Source organism: Anas acuta, chromosome 3 (assembly GCF_963932015.1).
Source record: "Anas acuta chromosome 3, bAnaAcu1.1, whole genome shotgun sequence".
NCBI classification, from domain to species: domain Eukaryota; kingdom Metazoa; phylum Chordata; class Aves; order Anseriformes; family Anatidae; genus Anas; species Anas acuta.
In genome coordinates this window covers 13456889-13478821 of record NC_088981.1, presented here as the reverse complement: position 1 = coordinate 13478821, position 21933 = coordinate 13456889, and the positions used below count along the sequence as shown (strand labels likewise).

Below are 21933 nucleotides of genomic sequence, written 5' to 3'. Positions count from 1 at the left end.
GCAGCAGTAGCTGGAGGCCCACTCTGCCCAGCTGGAGAGGTCCAGCCAGAAAAAAACCTGTACCACCAACCAGCAAGGAGAGGAAACAACTGAACTTCCCTGAGATGCAGTGGCCAACACGGATCCCAAGTGCTCAAGGTGATCTTAAAAGGGAATCAGTTGCACAAAAGCTATTACATGTGGCATGTCTGAACAACCAAGGTCCATTTCACCACAAAAGACAGCACAGGTTATTCAGTTAGATACTTTTGCAAGCACTAGAGCTAACTTTGCAGAAACAGACAAAGCCATGCCTGCCTCAAGGCCACCAAAGCACTAACCTGAAACAAGCCCCACAGCAACCTGGCACCCCTGATTTAAGCTCACGCCAAGTTTAATCCTCATGTCCCACGAGACTGAGACTAATAGCTACAAGGGCTGGCAGAACAACGCTAGCCAGCTGCTGCTTAAACAGCCTGCCCTTTTCCCAGGAAGAGATGTTGCAAGAGTGCCCCATTCTCAGCCCTTCCTCAGTGTTCCCATAGCATGAGTCCACCAGGCAGGTCATGCTTCTCAGCCTTTCACTTGCCACAGAATCGCTCAGTCTCTGCCCACAAATAATTAAGCTCAGCCACACCAGAGGTCAGAGCCTGCAGCAACTCATCTGCCAGGCTTCTTTCTCCTATTACTGAGCTTCCTCCCAAGCCCAGTAGCCACTGGAATAAGCAAAAGAGCTTGTGAATGTGATCTAGCCTGTACAGGAGCAAGTCACCCTGAGCCAGCACCCATCAGCTGCCTGCCACAGGGCTGCTGCAGTCTGTAGTAACACAGCACAAAGTGACAGAGCTCTGACAGAAAGCAATCACCTTCTGTGCCTGTCTCTGTTACTGCAGGGATATGCAAACGAAAGCCAGTGAAAGCAGATGACACGTTAAACATCTTCCCTTTCTCTGGTGCTGTTCTTTATACATCAAGCAAATCTTTGTTATTTCCTTTTCAAAGGTGAGAAAACGGAGCAACAGAGTTAGTCTATGTTTGACTATCACCCAGTGGCAGAAAGAGAACAAGCAGTAATCTTCAGTCCCTGAACAGGAATCAATGTACTAAAATCACACAGCTGCTAAAGTAACACCGTTAAGTTCCTATATGAGGTTAAAAAAAAAAAAAAAGAAACTTAATGAAAGTGTAAACTGAACAGCATTTCCTTTGCAGTGCTTGTCAGAAAATCATTTCTTGGATTCCCCAGAGTATCTGTCAATGCAGGAGGTACATAATATCCTCTGGAAATGCCAGGAAGCATCCATGAGCTACTACCACGTTCCAAGATTTTCCTCCAAAAGTTTCCTCACCCAGTATTACAAGATTTTGCAGGGGACATTTCAGTCCATATCCACCCTCAGGTATGGACCTTCACCAAAACCGTCCCCCCTTCTCCATAAAAAGCATGCTGAAGAGGATTCCCTTCCCTCCCGTGCCCCTCAGAAACGGCCACCTATGTAATGAACAGGACACTTACCGGAGCTGATAAACACGGAGGTAACACTCTAAGTGACCCACTTTAAACCCACTGGAACTAGTCTTTAATAACATTGAAAATGCAACTTTCATTCATCATCCAACTACGATGCTATAAAAAAGACACACAGGAATCCACAGATAATGATCAAATTAGATTCTTCATGTTGATTAACTGTTTACTGCAGTTTCTGATGTTGATTACACAGGCTGGAATTGAAGACACCTGAATGGTAGAACTCTATTTCTAGGCACGTTCTGGATGTTGCTGTCTCTACCACAGCACCACGGGATGACATTAGAACATGCACCGTAATCAATCCTAAACAGTTGGCTTTAAAACAAACACATGCAAGACACCTTCAATCCAAATCATACACGATTAAATTCCATACATCATAAATCCTTCCGGCCTAAGGAAGACGTACAGTTGCATTAAGGGTGACAGATGATGTCTTTTTAAGAAAACTCCAAACGGGGTTGGGTTTGTAAAAGCAATCAATTTTGTGTGAGCATATAACCGTACGAAGATGCCCCACCGTACATTAATACACATGCCAACTCCAAAGCAAGAGCAGCCAAACCATGAAGAGGACAGATACAGCAAGCCGTACATTTTCCTACGGCAGCAGAACAGTGCTACTGCACACGCTAGCAGGCTGTCTTCATTTTTCCTCCTTGGTCACACACTGTCTCAAACACATGCTTCCTTCGTACCTCTAGAGCATTACAGGACAGTGGCACTTGATCATGTATGGACGGTTAAACGTGCTGAAGATTAAGTCTGCAAATAAACGGAGACCGGAAGGAGCCCAGATAGAGATATCCGTCGTGTTCATGTACCTCGCTAACGTAAGCTGCTGTCATGCCAGTGAGATCGTGAAAGCTTCTTTTGTAGGACCCTGTCTCACTGAGTTCAACAATGAGGCTACGCTTGGGCAAAAACTTGGTCACAGTTTCCTGACTCAACAACTATAAAGAAAAGACAGAAAAAAAAAAAAAAAAAAGTTAACAAAAGATTTTGTTGTACATAGTTAGAAGTCAGACACTTACACAGTGAAAGACCATCCCACACACCTCCAAGAAAGCAGCTAAAAACAAAGGAGCACATTTTGAGTAAACACTATTACATAGGCTTAACGCATTAACATCTGGGGAGAAAAATAAAGTCAACTTTAAAGGAATGACCAGCAGAAATGGACACTGATACTAGGCTGACTGAATTTCCTCACAGGAAGCAGCAGCTTGTTCTGGTGCAGCTGACATCATGCACTGCTCCCTGTAGCATTACTCTGTTAAGGATCCTGCACTGCACCAGGAAGAACAGCAGGTTTTACAGAGACAGCACAGCACAGATAAGAATTCATTTAGGATGTAAGTGCCATTTCAGCCAAGTGTTGCCTGTTGATTTGGTGTTTTTTTGTTTGTTTTTGTTTTGAGTACTACTTTCAAGTCTTTGTATTGTGTAAAGAGAACCATTCCATTTCTTCAGTGTCAGATGCCCTTCACAGAATACATTATTTTTACTATTCCTTATCTCAAATGGTTTTGTGACATAACAGGCACATCGAGTCAGAACAAAAAGTGTCACCTAGCAGCATATGTAACGCATACTGTCTTCTAGGATGCCTAGGACAATCGTTAGAGAAGACGAGATTTCCCAAATGCTCTTCAAACACCAGGCAATAAGTAGCCTAGGAACTTCAGGTATAAAGGTGGAGTCTTCATATATCCGAATACAGATCCTGTATTGCTGCATGACTAGGGCAGAGAATCCCTCTTTCACTTCTGAGATCAAGCTGGATGGCAACTTAGAGATGTGTACCTCCTACTCAGAGAGGTAAAAGTTAGTTTACACAGACTGCTCTACTTGGAGACAACCACAACAGTTTCAATCACAACACTAATACATACATATATATTTAAAATCTTCCTAAAAGGAGGAAGAATCAAGACAAACAAGTATTTATCACTTCCATTCCTATACTAAAAGTGATTTTTTTTTCTTACCTTAAATATCATCCTTTTAATCCACGGTTTTTCAGACAAAAAATCAAACATAGAAAATCCAGGATTGGGACGGACAGCTGCCATAGCTACCCAATATCCTCCAGAGCTGCTTAACCTGATATTATCTGGAAGACCAGGCATGTTCTCAACAAACATATCTGCTCCACCTTTCATCAGCCCAGACACATAATACCTGAAAGGTATAAATAGTAAGATTAAGAAATCTTAACTCAAGCAGTCTAACTAATAAATACAAGTCTAAAAATGAATTCACTTAAAAATAACTTCAGTGTTTCCTTAGTTTAGCACAGGGAAATAAAACACAGATGTATTGTTCTCCCTCAGAAAAAGTCATCTTACTCTGCTGTGCTCAAGGAGCTCAGGATTATGCAGTGCAGTGTATCCAGTGAAAATTAAAAAAAAAAATGTATAGAGGAAAGTTTTCTTTGCCACCGATAACTAGCCATGGACAGAGTGTAGGAGGTATTTGGGTCATTCAGCTCAGTCATTTTATCTTTAAATACAGAATATCAATGATTTCAATGAAGTCCCACTCACCTCCTGATTCTAGCCATGGTTGTTTCCTGCACCAGGACAAAGTCTTCTGCAGGAGAGAGCTGGACTCCGTTGGGAAACCTCAGTCCCACCATCAAGACTTTCACTTCTTTTGTTACTGTGTCATATTCAAGGAGGCTAAAAAGAAAGCATTACACATGTCTGTGAGTGAAGACAGATTTACTCATCTTGCTTTCATTCTCCACATATTTTACCTCCTGGTCACATGCACTTCACATACATTAAAGAGGAAGAATAGTCAGGAAATGCTTGCTTTTGAACACAGAAGAGCTTGCTTATGAACACAGAAGAAACATTAATGCCAATCACAAGTGGCCTATTCACAAAAGATTTAGGTAGAACATAATGCTAACACCTTCCCTTTTAAAATGGATGTTCCACTCCAATCCTCTAAAAGGAAGGAAAGGAATCTCATTTACTTCCCTGCAGGTTTCATCGGCACCATCCACGCATTTTTCAGCCCTCTCCTGGGCAGCGCAGTGCTTGCACAAGTGGCTTATAAAAATAAAAACTTGGAGATCAAGGAAGCAGCCAAGTCCATTCCTACTGATGAGCTTAAATGAAGTTAAAGGCCATGGGGAAGGGATACTTGCCGGCCATCATCTGTGCCTTCCATAAGCAAGAATAAGTAGTCCCGTCTCTGCCATTTGCTACTGGAGTCAGTGAAGTAGATTTTCCTGCCATCCCTGGTCACTGTAAGGTCGTTCACAAACGACAACTTCTGACCTTCAATTGGCGTTTTGGTTGACACAAGCATTTTTGTTTCACCTGGTTTAAAAAAAAATAAATACGTAAGACCAGCTTTTGTATGTCCTACCTTGGAAATGAGTTAAATATTAATAGAAAATTAGCAAGCATCTCACTTTTTTTTTTTTTAATTTTTTTTATTCCCATTCTTGCCCCTGTTCAGTAATAAGGTTTTGTTTTGTAATGGAACAACTCAACATAATGTAAATGACAAGGGGAAAATACTACTCAGAAAAGCTGAAACAGTAGATGTTTCCTATTGATATGCACCAAACTTCTCATGTTTGTGAAGGTCACGTTAAACCAAACGCAAATTCAGGTCCCAGACTTGTAAAAGAATTCAGGCAAGCCAATCACTGCTCTCTCTTTTCCCACAGGAAAAGAGAGTTGGCACATCACCAGATAAATTACGATGATCAATTCTCTAAAAATTGACCAAAATCTATTAAAGTCATCCTTGGGCATGGGTGTTTGTTTGTTTGTTTGTTTGCTTTTGACATGACAGAGCAAATATGGTAGCTGCCTACCATCTGAAGGTGAGACCTCACTTATGCTCCCCCAAAGCCCCCCAGTCAAAGCCCTTTCAATACAACTGACTTGGGATTTGGACAGCCTCCCCCTCCCCACCCAGAGCCAATGTGGAGATGTAAACTATGAAAAAAAGTCAACCCTGCGAGAAAGCAAACCACGGTTTTCTGACAACAGAGCTCCTGAAACTGAGACCTGGCTCAGGGAGATGCAATGAAGGGCACAAAGCAGCAGTGCCTTTCTCAGCAGGAGCAAGCAGTTTGATCTTCAGCCACACAAACTACATCTTTATTTGCCTTCTACAGATTGGGGTTACAGAGAAGAGCTCTTCGCTAACACGAAGTAAGATTAAGGCAGAAATGAGAGTACACCAAACATGGCAAAAAGCTTATGTAACAGCAGATTATTTTTCTACCTTTAAGAAAACTAAAGCAACTACACAGAGTTTATGAATCCTGAGGTACCCATGTTGACAGTCAACAGCACAGATCACCAGAAGATAAGCAACTGGTAACACTGATCTAGACAGATATTGAGAGGAACTGATTGCTACAGGAAAATAAATGTCATGTTCGTGCATGGCATGTTTCACCCAGACAGCTGCAAACCACTCTAAAGAAAAGTGAGGTGCTGTTAAGCCTACAGTGTCTGGTAAAACTCCAAATGAAGACCAGATTTGTCAGCAAAAGAGAACTGCTGAGCAGAAAAGTCATACCTGTGCCAGGATTAACTTCATAGAGCCCATAATAAGCATCTGCCACAAAAAGGGTGTTATTTGGTCCCACTCTGATGCCAAGCGGTCGTCCACAAGTTGGCTCATCTTCACGGGTTCCTTAGGAAACAATTTTTAAATGGTTTTACAAATATAAATAAATGCAAGGCATTCAGGCTATCCACATTAGGTTCATCTATAGGTTAACAAGACTCTGTGGCCTGTACCATACACATGTTCATTAAAGAAATGATTCTTACTTGCCTAGGTGTGAGTGGAACAGATATTCCCATGTTTTGATCAGTCTAGAGGTAATCCTATCATTTGTCAGGCTAGTGAGCATTTAACAGCTGCCCCAAGTATTGCTTGGGACCCCAGAAGCTCAAAGTCCAGCTCTGTAACAGCTGGCAGCAGACTTTGGTTTCTTTTGGCCTCAAGGCTGTCAACAGGCCTGCCTACTTGTTGGACAGACAAAATGATGCTTCTCGATCTGACCAGAGCCTTATCTTGTGAATAGCCACATAAAATACCTAAAATGCTGAATATGTTTGTGCTGAGCGACAATTCCAGCTCACAGCCTCTGCCTAACCAGCGACCAGCACAGGGCTGCAAACACTCAAGTTATTAATAACACTAATAAACAAGCCACTACCAGTTGTTCTCACTTGTGTGAGAAACTCATTACGCGAAGCAAGTAAGTGGTTTGGAGAGAGGTGTGGAATTCAACAAGTAACTGCAGACGCAGCCCCCATACCATGCTTACAAACAGAAGAAAGGGAAACTGGTACAACAAAATGCAAGGTGAAATTCTAGAGAAGGAAGGTGGCAACCTCATCTTCTTCCTCATGCACGATATTCTACTGACAAGTCATCCACACCAGAGTCTTATTAGAGTTCAGGCCTTTTAGCCATGACACAAAGAAAAATCTCTACAGAAGAAGACATGCACTTGCATGAGCAATCCAGACAAAACACCAAGTTAATCAATACAAGTCCTGATCCTGATGTTTTCAGATATTGTCACAGGAGCTGTCACTTACCACAAGGACCATGGCCAATTCTGGCTATTGTTTGTATAACTCCATCTTCAATTTTAAGAATCTTCCCATCAGCTGTCCCAGTAAATAGCACATCTGTAAAAACAACCCATGTAATTAACTTGATCACAAATCTACTGTGGCAAATATCCTTCTATGGGATAGAAATATTAGCACAAAGTAGAAATCGGGTTTAAGATACTGTAAAGTCTTCCTCTTCAGTCAGGGAACAAGAGTAAATAGGGAAAGGGGAAAATGATGAAAGCAAATAAAAGCACTTGGTTAGATTTCTTCCTACTCAAAGAGAAGAGGAAGGATTCAAGCCTTAGGAGTTAGCAGATGGACATAAAGATTTTCACCCATAAATGGCCCCACTCCTCAGCTAAAAACCACCATAACCACTTAATGACTAGTCATCGAACTGATCCCTGCAGGCAGATTTCTACATCACCACAAAACATAATCAGGTACTGCTTCCATCTTATTTCTTTTCAAGGAGAGACTGACCAGACAAAACTTCTAATTCTGACTCAGTTCCCACAGGCTGCTGAGCACTACTGAAGAGGTTTAAACTGCCAATGCCCACACTGCATCTGTTCTGAAGAAGAATTACAAAAAACATAGCAACCTAACATCCACCCAAACCAAAAGCCTTGCTAAATGACTGTATTCATGCCAAGCCATGAGGCAGATGCACTGAATACAAACACCACGTATCCAGATTAAGTGACAAGTGACTATTGTATTGGGCTTTTCCATCTCTAATTTAAGTTCTAAGTCTGCTAATTATACTTCTCAAAGGGTATAAGACTTCAACTTTATTCATACAAACTTTACTCCCAGTCAGGTTGTTCATTTCACCCACAGCTCAGTTGTCACAAGCAAGGAGGTTTCCTAAACAGTTTCTGATGAGACTGACAAAACTAGGTAACAAAACTGTCACCTGAGGAAGGAACTTAGAGTGCTTTCTTGCTGGGGAAAATACACATACAAATATTCTACTAATTCATTAGAAGATACAGCAGAAGGAAAATAAAAGGTACGCCTACTGAGCAGCTTTTGTCAGTGCCTACCGCCAATGTTGACGATGGATTCGGGTCCAACCAGCTGATTCTCCCATAGCCGCTCAGCTTTCTGTAACTTGCTATTGGGCTCTAGAACACCCGTCAGGAGGGGAGGTTCCTTCAAACTGCAAAAACAGAACAGACCTCGTGACCCTTTGCACCAATCTGCAAACACACTTGAGCAACAAGTTGGATCGTTTGTTTTTTTCCCTAGTTTACCAGCTCCTGCAAACCTGACCTATGCTTCACATACAGCACATTTCAAAAGAGAAAATACAGCTGGCGAGCTGGAAAAAACAACTCTTGTTCATCAGGGATTTCATCAAAAATTTCTGGTTCTGCTGATGTGGAAAGAAAAGCTGAAATCATGTATTCTTAAGGCATGTCTGGAAAACTGCTTTAAGTCCAATAACACATTCCCAGTTCGTCTTCCTTACACAAAGGCAAAGGCTTCAGCTTTACCACAACACAAAAGAGTTACTCTTCTCTTCCTCAGCTGAATAAGTTGTTTGTAGCACATTGTTTTATTTATACATCACATAAAATTATTTTTCCCAGAAAGATGGATGCAAGTTCCTAACCAAAACAGTTTTAGAACTTAAAAGCCTGTCATTTTACAATACACAATAAAAATAAATAAATAAAATTAATAAATAGTGCAAAAAGTGTTCCAGCACTTTAAGCACTCAACATGCATGTTTTCATACCACACTGAAAGATGTATTCAGGTTCATAATTGGAATGCATTCCTATAGAGAAAGATCAGCTCAAAGGAGTAAGTTGTGCATAAAGGGAACTGAAACCTAAAAATAATAAGAGTAAGGTGCAGTCTTGCAAGCCCTTATTCACATAAATAGCCAGGTTCAAGTCAACCAGAGTTCTAATCAACCACAGAAATATGAAGAAAGCTAGGAGCAAAATGCATACACAGCTTCAACTCACGTGCCAGGATACAAAGCACCGTGCTCCAAAACCTGCTCTAATTGTGCTAATAAACACAAATAATATTCCAGTGTTTTAGGTTCTTAAAAACACACCCACACTGCCACGATCTCCATGAGTTAAGGATTTCAAGTCATTACTAATGCTGCATACTTGCCCACGGTGGTAAGCTCATTAGCTGCTCATGCACAATAACGTGCTAAAGCTCCCAGGGTCAAGCTTTGAAAGAATTCTTGAATTTTTAATGTAAATAACTGCCTATATGATTACAAGCAAATGCCTTCTACCTGTGGAATCTTAAAAAAGACAATGTTTGACTCCAAAATGTGCCCAGGTTCACAGGATCCAGGACATCTTCAGCACAAGCTATGCTGCAATCATACTGTTCATGTGGTGAATGTAATTGACATTTCTAGAATTAGGGGAAAGAAAGTCAACTGAAACTGCAAACTGTAAAAGCTATGACAATTGAAGAGAACAGGCACACAATACAAATAATGCAAAGAGAGAGAAAAACACATACTTTATCTGTCTGGTTACAGACAGCAAACCTTCCTTTCAGCCTGTTTTACTATTTTACAACAAAACCAATTGAATTACTTGCTCCTGTCCACACTAGATTTACAGCAAAGTTCCCTGCACAGTGCTATTACAAATTGGTTTTCCATGCCTTCTTCCAAGCATCAGATGTTTTAGATGAAGATAACCGCTGCTCCAGATAAGGAGCTCATTTGCTGGGAACTTTGGCCAGTTACGTTTTCAAGCAGAAAATCTTCCCCAGGATCAGTACTATCTAAGACAGACTTACAAAGAAAGAACTCGGAATAAATCAGAGTTGCAGAAATTTCGTGCAGAGTTTTGCAGATCTCATCTGCTTCCCATGCCCCCATTCCTCATTTTTTCCAGTGTCTTACCAGAATAACATCATCATTGGTGAATAGAATTTCTGTGTATTCTTTCACTGAAGGGATTGCTTCAAACAGCATCTACTTCAGCTGTTTCAAAGCACTTCATAAACATCACACAGAATTATCCTGTGGCGTACAGACCAAAATCACTCCTAGCAGCAAAGCTAAACAGCTAATTAAGAACGTGAAGCAATACAAGCCAGTGATTTGGACAAGAAGAATAGTTGTAAAATGGACTCAGAGCAAGACATGTAAGCATGCAGAATACTGTTATACTGGACAAGAATTAGATGAGAACAATATAATAAGAAAAGCTTTACGGACATATCCTGTTGGCTTCCAAAATTGTTTACTTGCAATGTATTTCAGAGAATATTTTGTTAAACCCAGCCACAGGAGAAAGCATTTCATTAAGATTTGCAATTAGGCAGCTTATGGCTAATAGCTTATTGGCAAGACTCGTAAGTACTACGAGCACATTAACAGTTTCTTTCAACTCTGGAGATATTTGCAGTGTTGGTTTTCCTTTTCATTAAGGAATTATCGCATTGATCATAAATATTTAGCCGACTGAGCATTTTCACTTACTTCGAACTGCCAGAAGCACTAAACAGCCTGACTACACTAGCAGTCAGTGGTGTTGCACATGCAACTTCTCTCAACACACCTTTCATCTGCTCGTGTAGCTTACTCACTGTTACATTCCACATTTGACACAGACATTGATTCAGATGCTTCTGGGCAGAAATCACCTAGAAGCATTTGCTTTGTGAGATCTGCATTTAAATATAACATCATCGTATGGTTCAGCTGGTACGAAGCACCGAATCAACCCTGTCAGGTTATTGTTTCAGTTCACATCTTGAGATGAACAGTCTCTCTTTGACAGAAACAGGCACAGCTCTGGTACAGCCGTACAGATTGGTCCCTAGTCAAAGAGCAGTTCTTTTCTTCCTGAAGACAGGAGCACACGTAAGTAACGACAAGCCCTGCTGACAGCTTGGACAGCGGGAAAAACATTTTGTAGATTAACGATCAAACAAAATAATTCAGTAACTCCCCGATCAGTACACACAACCACACAGGATGACTCAGAAACAGACTGGGTATGTGAAGCAAGCCATGGCACTGGATAATACTGCAATCACTCCCCGATTTCTTAATCCAGTTGAAATCACTTTACACTGTGGACTCGTTTGTTTAAAAAAAAAAAAACGCAGAACACATACAAGTAGCTATGTTTCAGTATATTGCCTTCAAAACAAACCAACAACTTACCTTATAGGCTGGGGGTCTATAGGACAATCCAGCAGAACAGTTGCTCCAAGCAGGGGCACAGTTAGAGTTGCAGCCAAAGTCAAGAAGGTAACACGAAACACCTTGCTGCTGTAAGTGCTGCCAAGAACAGACAAGAAATAAGATTAACACGCTAAGCTGATTTAAGATCTAATATTTATATGTGTATTTAACAGCCTGTTTTCTTTACAAACAGAAGCACAAACACTTTTGCTCAAACATTGTCTCAAATACTGTCAAAGGTCCACTTTGACTGGGTTAATATAAGAGAAAGGGACATTTATCCAGCCTTAGCACAACAGCATACTATGAGAGTAGTATCACATACAGGTTTCACGTAGGCTACAAGTTACAGCTGACTGAAAACCAATATTTTATTTTTTTAAAAGACTTGAATTAAAGTTTTGGCATCAGTTTCTATCACGGCACAAAGTTAAACCTACACCTCTCAGAATCTTTCAAATAACAGAAATAAGCTAGGTACGAATTTTAGATGAAAAAGTTCAAGCAACTAATGCAACAAAGATCAGAGGAGATTAATTGAATCCTTCCCTGACTTAGCGAAAACTGGTTCAAAACTTGACCCTAACATGCAGAAGAAATTAAGCATCATCTATTTACTAACACACAGCAAAATAGCAAAAACTGTTTTTTCATAGGAATTAAACATTTTGCTCTCAACAAGCTTAGAAGCCTCAATCAGGCATTTACAGAACCAAGCACAAAGCCACAGTCAATAAATCCTAGCCTTGAACTAGGAAAGCAGCTCCCACAATCTTAGCTACTCTCAAATATTCACTGGTGCAGCCAGCCAGTCTCTTTGCAGCATGAAACAAATGAAGGCCAACAGTGCCCGATCGCTCTGCATTAATCCTTGGACCACTTCCACTCGGCTCGTGAAGGACAGCACATCATCCAGGCAGAACAAACCAGGAACTACTGCCCAGAGCACAAATACCACAGCTGGAAAGCTAAAGGCATGTGCACGCAGTACTGGTGTCAGCCTCAAGGTAACCTTTGGGGTTACCTGCTGGGACAGAAAGCACAGAGCTAGGCCTAGACCTAGGCTTTGACGAGGCGACCACTCCGAGGATGCACCACCAGCAAACCCTGCTTGGGTCCTGCTCTCAGACATACTTATAAATCAATTTTATTTCTCACATTCAAGAGTGCAGCATCCCCTTCGTGCACTTCAGCAGCGTTACAGCAGTCAGCCTGTCTCCATCCAAGATGACGTGAGCAGATACAGAAACTGCTTCAAATAAGCTTTCTCATCCACATTGACTGACCTCTCCGTAATTCCCTAGGGCCAGGCTGACCTTGCAATGAACCACCAGATTTCAGCACTATCTGTTCTAACACTACGTGTCTCGGGGAAGCAGCATTCCAGTCTTTTTCCCTTTGGATTTGGAAAGGAGAGAGTAGAAGAGATATGAGAGGGCCCCCAGGTTTATACAAAGACTTCAGCTGTCAGCCTTGCCCTTCCACTGTCCTTCAAAAGATGATGGCTCAATGCTGTGAGATTAAAAGTGCTGTCAGCAGTCACCTAAGCATCTTTGTGACAGCTGAGAACAGCTCACACAACAGGAAGCTAATAAAGATGAATGGGAACTCATCTGCGAAAGCCAACTTAATTAAAGCTCCTGAAAGCATGGCATAAGTAAAGGTCATGTTTCTGAGCCTCACTCAAACTTGCAAGGAATTGACAATAAAGGAAAGAAGCAGGAAGAATGAGGTGACGTGCAAAATCGCACTTCAAGCCTGCAAACTGCAAGACCTACTTTAGATCCTGCTGAAACCGCAAGAATTTAAAGAAAAGCAAACAAACAACAGCAAACACTTGAGAAGTCAGATGCCGAGGATCACTGCAAAAGCAAACAAACGGAACATACCCAATACCGAATACAGACAGTTGTAAGTCAGGGACTGGTCACTAGAAAGAAACACTGAAGTTAGTTTACTAACGCTGATAAACAAAACGGAGATCCTTAGCTAATTGCGTCTCTGAAAATTAAACTCGCACGGACTCCAGCCACAGATCTCAAGGATACAACTTCCCAGGATTCCGGGTATAACAACAGTCAGTCAGTTGGCACTGAGAACCTAAGAAGAGAAGCTGTTGCACCAGCTCTTGGAGACAGCAGGCTGACAAGAAGACACTAGAGGTCACCACAGCCAGCAACCCGGGGCCGCCTCATCCTCCTGAGGACCTGCTGGGGCGATGGATACTCTGGATCACTGCTGGAGTCCTAAAAACACAACTGATTTGAGAAAAGTTAGCAAGAGAGGGTGAAGCCAGGAAGGTCTGCTGGGTGATGCTGGTGGAACGGGGTCTGTGTGTGCAGGTCACTGCACAGCCAAAAGCGCCTCCCTCGGCCTGATGGCCCCGAAGGGCAGAGAGGAGAACCTGTGAGGTGCTCAAAGAGGAGACACAGGGAGCCAGAGCGGTGCTTGTCCTCACGCAGGTCATTCAGCAGGGCCCAAACCCTGCTTTCTGATTGCAGCTACCACCTTGCTGTTACAGCCAAGCCAACTTTGTGCAAAATGCCTGCGCAGAAAGCTACAGGCGGAACTTTGAACCTCGCCGCAAGCAAACAACGCTTTCACAAGGGTATTACGAGAGTCTGAAACACACGCAGGCTGCTCGTTACACCACAGCCTCGTCCTGCAGCCCTTCCCAGACCCCAACCAAGGCACTGCACGGTGCCCACACACCCGCAAATACCGCACAGTCACCAGCATCGCTTCACTAACCAAGCACGAGCTCTACGAAAAACAGGAGAAAAAACGCCAAAAAAGGCCAGAAAACCCCCAAAGCAACCACCCCTTAAGCCACCACTTTCCAGGGAGCCCAGCCCTGCACGAACCCCTCGGAGGAGCCCGGGGCCGGTTCCCCCCCACCCCCTCGCAGCCCCACCTGCCCTCCTTGGCCTCCTGCGCCGGGCTGTCCTCGGTGATGACCTGCGGGCGGAGCGGCCGGCGCTGCCGCAGCCCCTCGGCCTCATTCATCCTCCCCGGCCCCAGCCCCCGGCCTCGGCCCCGGCCTTTGCCCGCCCCCGGGCCCGCCCAGCTCGGCTTCGGCGGCGCCTGCGTGCTCGGTAGCCCCGGGGCCGCTCTCCGGTGGCCACCCCGGGGGCTCCGGGAGGCTCCCGGTGAGGCTCCGGGCTCCCCAAGCGAGGCCCGGTCCCGGCTCAGCCCCCTCCCGGAGCCCCCCCGTTATCCACCAGGGGGCACTGGGGCACCGAGCAGGAGGGAGAGGAGAGGGGAAGCTCCAAAAGTAGCTGAACAGCCCCAAATCCGCACATCCAGGACGGAGCAGGGCCAAGCTCAGTGTTATAAGCTTCTAAACTCACTTGGGAATAATCCCCCGTCCTGAATTTCCCATTTTTGAGGTGAAAATGAACATTTTGTACCAGCCTAGCTTAAAAGCAGAAGCTTGTTACTGAGATAAGTTGCTGTGGCGTTAGCTGGCTACAGAGGCAGCCCCTGATTATAATTGTGTTCGGCTGGAAAACAGTCTCCCCTTTACCAATTCCCAAATAAATAAATCACCAGGGCACCTGCCTTGTTATCTAGCTCTTCCTGGAACTTGTAGGAGATGCTTGCCAGAGGGCTGCAAGACTGAGCATGGAGTTGGGAAGCTTTCCAGAGGCAGCTGCTGGAGGTAACCCGAGCAGTGGCTAACGAGGATGTTCAGCGTCCGTCCCTGCAATACAGCTGTAGTGTCATCTGTGTGGTATGCTGGTGGTGAAACACAATCTTCCCTGCTCTTTCGTGGACAAGACATCCTGCAGAGGGTGTTCCTGGCGTTTACAAGTGGCCTGTGGCTCCTGGAAACACATTTCTTCCCTCAGCTGCGGGACAGCTACACGCTCCTGCACAGCACCGTGTGTCTCACCTTCCCCACACACACCCCGTTGTGCAGGCTGTGCATGCTTCTATGAAAAACAAACAAAAACCCACAAGATTAGCAGCAGAACCATCCATACTAACTAACGGTAACTAATTGCTCCCCTTAACTGTTCTGTTTCCATTGCACAGGAAAATAATTGCAGAGCGCTGGGACTTCAGGATTTACATGAGACGTGCAGCTTTCAGGCACCAAGCACTAATTCTTCCCTTTCTTCAGTTGTCATGCAGTTTTCTGGCAGCGACTCATTTCCTGTGAGCTACTGTTTCGAGAAAAGCAATAAAGTAAAGCAGCAATTTGGACTACAGGGTGACACATCATCATCTCAAACTCTTTTGTCTTTCTTCTTGACAGACTCAAATAAGCTGGAGAAGCAAAAGCAAGCCCAAAGGAATGAATGAAACCCCAGATCCTTGAAGGGATGGAAGGTCAGACACCCGTGATAAAAAGCCAATGCATCACATAGAGAAAGATACTTTTAATGACAATTTGAATACAGAGATCACTCAAGGAACTTATTTTGGTCAAGGATAATAAATGTGTTTCAAGCATGATTATAAAAAAAAATGAAATGCTTAACATTAATCTGTACAACACATCATCTCTGGAAAGATTGCTTTTCCTTTCCTAAAATTAAGAAAATCATGGTTTGTGCCTTCAGTGGGGGAAAAGGCATCACAATCAGGTTTCACTGGTAAGTTTGAGTGGGAAAACAAAGTAAGCACCAGATGGACAGGCGTGGGTAGGGTACATCACAACTAGACTCTGCCACAACAGTTGCACTGTTGAGATGCACTGTTTCCCTGGCAGGAATTATTTCTCTTTTTGAAAGTTTTTGTTTCAAATTTCATCTGTTTGGCAAAACCTTCTACGAATTAGCCTGCTTAGTGCAGCACAATGGTTTTCCTTTTCTAGGGAATATCAGTTCCAAGTCCTGCCTAGCTGTCTCCTACCAGCCTCAGTGCTATTAACTGAACTGAGCCCTGGCTGATAGCTCCAAGAGCTGATGCAGGTATGCTCCCAAAAGAGCAGTTTTACCAGGAGAGGTGGGGGCTGAGGCTGCCCAGGAGTGGCACCCACCGCAGCACACCATGTGAGCAGCATGACAGCACCACATGTTCTCTCTGAGGATCCCAGGGGACCTCTTAGCAGATGGCATCCCAGGGACATCCTAATTTGTTAGGCATTGGAACGGGCTGCCCAGGGAAGTGGTGGAGTCACCATCCCTGGAGGTCTTTAAAAGATGTTTAGATGTAGAGCTTAGGGATATGGTTTAGTGGGGACTGTTAGTGTTAGGTCAGAGGTTGGACTCGGTGATCTTGAGGTCTCTTCCAACCTAGAAATTCTGTGATTCTGTGACCATGGCTCAGCTGAGAAAACTCTCAAGAAATAGTGGCCATCGTGGTGTGGGATGGTACTCTACCTAGCACATGCCGTTGACATGATTTTAGCAAAAAGTTACTTGTGAGGCATCCCAAGTTCACAGTGTGAGGCTTGCTTGTAATTACAGTCCACAGCATCCTGTGGATTTACTGGGATGCTGCAGCCACAGTCAGTCCCTAACCTCCCTGACAGCCGTGGTCCCTAAGCACATGCAAGCTGAGACAGCAGGGATGCAAGTGGGGGAATGCACCCATCTCCCCTTTTCCCTGAGCAGATGGATTGGATGCCAACATCTCAGTGCACCAAAGCATGTTGTTCCTCACATAGTTAGTCTCTGAGAGACAGTTCAGATGAATTAAACCACATCTGTGACTGGGTCATGCCTTAGCATGGAAATTTCACATTACCAGGACAAGGAAATTCTATATGCATAACACAGAAAATACTTTGACTAAAAATAAAGCTTGCAATCTTGTTCAAAGATCATTTTTCTCTCTTCACACTGTATTTCAGACTGTGTGGAGACAACTTGTTTAAACAAGGGAGTCTACTTTTTCTATCAAAAGCATTAACTACTGTCTGCTTCCCACTTGAAAAATCACTTAAGGAAGAGGACGTTTTCTTTTGCAGAGGCAGTAGAGGATCTGTGTAGTGGCTGTCCCCTAAAACATTAACATCCTCTCAACTTTAGCAAACATTCTGATCCTCATCTTCCCACAAAGTCCACGGGGTATCTACTTACCTTAAGCAAAAATGGATTGCAGTTAGAAAGATGGGAATTTTAACAAAGTACAATCTTCCCTACTCTGCATTACCCAGTCCCTAGAGACATTTAAAACAGACTAAAAAAAAAAAAAAAGGAAAAAAAAAGGAGCAAATGCAGCTAGTGTACTCAAGAGGAACTCTGGTATCTAAAACAACACATCTGTCTGAGAACATATCCCACTGCAAGCAGATTGCTTCCCCATTTAAATCAGAATCTCTGCTGGCCAAAAAACTCACCACTCCTCCCCAGGTCCTACAGGACCACCTCGCCATTTCCTTTTCCTGCCTGCAGTTAGGTGCACAGACTGTCTGTACACAATCCCACCTGAAAAGGTAATGCTGCTCCAGTCAAATTCAGAAATAAGCCACTCCTGCAGAACTGTGGCAAAAATTGGCTATCCTACCAATTGCTCAGAGGGTTGGCAGGCCAAAACATGCAGCTCCATGAAACTAAGCAGACTGTCATATGAGAAAGGCAGGACTGCAAGCCTTGACAGATGACCTGTGTGCTGGCACAGTGGTTCATAATAAAACAAAAAAGAACTCAGAAATAAAGCACTGAATGTATCAGTTGCATTTTTGAAAGCATCTGAAAGACAGACAATATTGTTCCCTGTTTCTCTGAGGTTGCTGGCCTGGAATACCACCATCTCCTTCCAGAAAGCATCTGAGAGGCACTTCCTTCTCCTCGTACTTTGTGGATTGTGCTGTCCGTATGTACCAACCTGGCAGTTAACTCTCTGCAAGATCAGCACAGCAGCATGTGGAAGGGGCATACATGATAAGGCACGAGTTGAAATGATAAGCAATAAGACAGCTTCTGACAGGAGAAACAACCTACTGGGTGCCTGTCTTTGTTGGGGGCAAACCACGTTACAGGCCTTTTGGGAGCAGGCTAAAATAACCATTCCTTGGCCAGAAACCACAGCAAGTCACATGAACCTTCCAGCACATCTCTCTCAGCCCCAAACCTCTCTCAAACACTTCAGGATTCTATTTCCCAACGCTCCTCTAGCAGACAGAAATGTAAACATAGTCCCCTTTTCAGAGTGACTTCAAAAAAACAAAGGCAACTACACAAATCATCATCACCAATGGGGTAGAGGACAGTTACTTTAAAATCCCAGTTGGTGATCTCCATCTCTCAAGGCAGAGTAAAAATACTTGGCACCAGACCCCTCCTGCACAACTGGCAGTACACTGAGGACTTTCAGGGAGCCTAGGGATAGGCTTTGTGGCTCAGTTTTGTAGCTAGAAGTGCTACTGCTGGGCTGCCTAAGTGTGACATTAAGGGCCACATGCTCACCATCTCAGGCAAGTCCTGGAAATGTAGTGGAATGAACAAGTCATTATGAGGAAAGCCAAAGGAGACAATTATCAGATTAGCCAAGTCCTCATTTTTGTAGTAACACATGTGAAATATCTAGTAAAATACCCAGCATTGCTGAAAAGGCACCACAGTTGCAGTTAAATACAACTACTTGAACTTGGATATCCAAGCTGAAGGAAAAATAGGAGTGTATTCCAGGGCTGCTCTTAAAAAAGCAAAAGTATCATATAAAAATATTTCCCTGTACAGTGACATTAAAATGAGAAACATTAACAATTTCATCTTGCTTCAGCTAGTATTATTTTCATCATCGCTAATGGAAACCACCAATGGCTGCTCTACCTCAGCCCTAAAAGCAGTAAAAGGAAGTTCCCTGATGGTGCAAGACTGCAGAACACTCCTAGCTCTGGGCATCTCAAAACGCTTTGTGGAGAGGAAAATATTGTTCCTCTACAACAGAAATGTGTTTTGCAGAATACACCAAGAGAGAACCAAGCTGTTTGCCTGGTTATTCGAGACCCTCCACATTTCCAGAGGGGAGAGATTCCGAAGCTGCCTGCTATGAAGAACTCTTCTCTTTTTTGTATTTCTGGTAAGCATCCAGTATCTCTCTGACAACACTTGGATCATCAAGTGTGGTGATATCTCCCATGTTACTTGACTCCTCACTGACTACTTTCCTCAGCAGTCTTCTCATGATCTTTCCAGATCGGGTTTTAGGAAGACGTTTCACCACCTGCAGAGAAGAGAAAGACAGACCTATGTCAGAACCTGGATCTTGCTGGAAATCAAAAGGAAATCTGGCTGAACAGTCCTAAGCCTGGCACTACCCCTTGTCAACAGCTCCTTCAAGACTCCTGGGAACTACTAAACCATTGAGCATATTAGTTTTTGTCCAAGCAAAGGAATGTTGCTAGCATCAATCCCTTCTGCTATAAAATGTATTCTTATTTCAGTGGACTTTGTTCCTCATTTACTCATTGCCGTGTAACTCCAGGTTGGGTGCTGCAGGAGCCACAGATATTTGGAGACTCAGACCCTGAATAAGCTGTTAACTGCTGAATTAGAAAGTTAGTTACGCTTGAAAACTCAGGCATTGATGATGACACAAATCTCAGCACATTACCAAAGCAGGCAATCATAACCCCACTTACAGGCTGGGAACATAAAGCACACAACACCGCATGCCAGCCACAGGATCTCCTGCTCCAGTGGTAACTCCTGGCTGCTGATGCTGCCTGATCATAATGTCTTACACGACTTCCTTCATAACCAGACAAGTGTTAAATACCTTTGCTATGCTTCCTGCAAAGGACTTAACAGCAGATGCCTGCTCCTGTTGAATTTTATAGCCTGTATCTTGGCATCCATCTTCCCAGCATGTGCCGAAAACAGAGCCCCTCAAAGAAGCGGTCTGATCGCTGCCTCCAAGCAAAGAGTGAAATGATGCAGATAGGCCCTGGGGGACACATGAAGGGCAGTTTTGTGCACTCTCTCCAACCACACAACAGGAGCTGCTGAAAAGTGAGCAGGCTCGAAACAGAGCCCTGAATTCAGCAGTGCTCTCGGGGCCAGGCAGAATAGCTGTCAGAGTTGTGCAGAAGGAACAGCCAGTGCTTTGGGATTTGGGGTTGACAATAATTATCAATGCAAAACAACCGTTCAGTAGAAAGTGTCACGCTGCCTGTTGGTGACAATTGAGGTTGTGGCCTTTTTCTACAGTTTTGGTGGGATTCTATCCCTCTAATGGAAGGTATCCCTGCCCATGGCAGGGGGGTTGGAACTAGACGATCCCAGTTTTCCACTTACCAGAATGTGGTCAGGCACAGCATACTTCGCTATCTTGGTAGCTACTATGGTTTTGAGCTCTTCTTTGACATGGTCTATATCAGCTGCCTGGTCCCTTAGCACTATGAAAGCAAAGGCACCTAGAAGAAAAATGAGCAAAATGAAATGGAATGTGAATGCTTCACAATAGATTTTGGCTGGCAAAACTACTAAGAGCATGAATGCTCATTTGAATGCCAAGGCAGGCATCAGATCATTTCTAAGTGCAATCTAGGGACTGACAAAGAAGATGTTGATCCCGTTTACAATAGCATTCAAGATTCCAGCCCCCAAAACTATGGCCCAGCCTTGTCTTAGCTTCCATGCACCAGACTGGTCTGAGTGACAATGACAACACGGATTACCAAAGCATCACTGGGATCTAAAGCTGGCCAACGCAGATCAGCTGTTCCCATTCTCTTCAAAGGACTTCTCTGAACACAATCCTTTCTAATTAAGTTCTACTACATATGTAAACAATGTGTGTGAAAATAGTTACAGGAACAATACCTAAAACCAGCAGTTATTAATAACCTGCAGTTATTTTCACGCCTGCCACTGCCTCTTAGGTCTGTACTGCCAGTCAGCCTAAGGGCAACTGGCTCATGTTCCCCAGACACCACTTAGAACAGAGTTGAGGTTAGAAATTAAGTAGTGTATAAACGTATCATGTCAGGATGCTGCTGCTTTTCACATACCTTCTCCTTTGATTTCATGTGGATACCCAATCACAGCTGTCTCAGGCACCTCAGGATGATCAGCCTTCACAAAAAGCAAAACAAAAATACTCAGAGAATAACTGCTTCCAGCCCTGCAGCATTTGTGCCAGCTGTTCTTGCATATCTGCAGTATCTTGTCATCTCTCTGAGCTATTTCTCACTCTCCCTTGGCAGATTCTGTTGTATGCACAATAGGAAAGGTGGATTCCACCTTCCCACTGCATAGCTGGCTGGCGGCCACAGGCATGCATTTGCATACACACACACACACAAACTGGGAGAGGAACTAGATCCTATTTCCATGATCAGAAATCCACACAGACAAAAAATTTTCTCACAGAGAAAAATAGAATCCTATGTGCCATGTCAGGTTTATCCAGTGTTATTTTTTAAGTGCTGTCTGCAGGCAAGGAACATAATACAGAAATAAATATCCAGGTCAAGCTTGGAAGATAAATGCTTTGAGTACTTTTTGTTTTCAATTCCCTGAGCTAATACTACTTTCTCTCAAAATGATATGCTATCTTCACAGCTGACATGAATCAAGATTGCTTCAACACTGATGAATTCTCAGCCATACACAGCTAGTTCAGATGTGCATGAACCACAGATTTGGGAAGGAAAGGCTAGGTGTTAGCAGAAGGGAAGGAGTGAACAGGAGAGCCAATCCCTTAGGGAGACACCA

At 43.6% G+C, this 21933-nt stretch overlaps 2 protein-coding genes across 3 annotated transcripts in view; both read right to left on the bottom strand.

Moving 5' to 3' along the window:
- Positions 1-1636: 1636 nt before the first annotated feature.
- On the bottom strand, positions 1637-14502 carry APMAP (adipocyte plasma membrane associated protein). The gene is made up of 9 exons (XM_068675749.1): positions 14232-14502; positions 11297-11413; positions 8178-8293; positions 7108-7200; positions 6071-6187; positions 4674-4848; positions 4063-4197; positions 3505-3697; positions 1637-2466 (listed from the first exon to the last, which is right to left on the bottom strand). Exons 1-9 carry the CDS (start codon positions 14321-14323, stop codon positions 2257-2259), a joined length of 1248 nt encoding a protein of 415 aa, XP_068531850.1. The 5' UTR covers positions 14324-14502; the 3' UTR covers positions 1637-2256.
- Positions 14503-15687: 1185 nt separating this feature from the next.
- The window catches only part of ACSS1 (acyl-CoA synthetase short chain family member 1), a 36661-nt gene continuing 30415 nt past the window's right edge, over positions 15688-21933 (bottom strand). For both annotated transcript variants that reach the window (XM_068675746.1, XM_068675747.1), the window contains 3 exons: positions 21228-21291; positions 20512-20630; positions 15688-19438 (listed from right to left, as the gene is read on the bottom strand). In XM_068675746.1, coding sequence (XP_068531847.1) covers positions 19262-19438; positions 20512-20630; positions 21228-21291 — 360 coding nt within the window. In that variant the 3' untranslated portion in view covers positions 15688-19261. The remainder of the gene's footprint in view (positions 19439-20511; positions 20631-21227; positions 21292-21933) is intronic.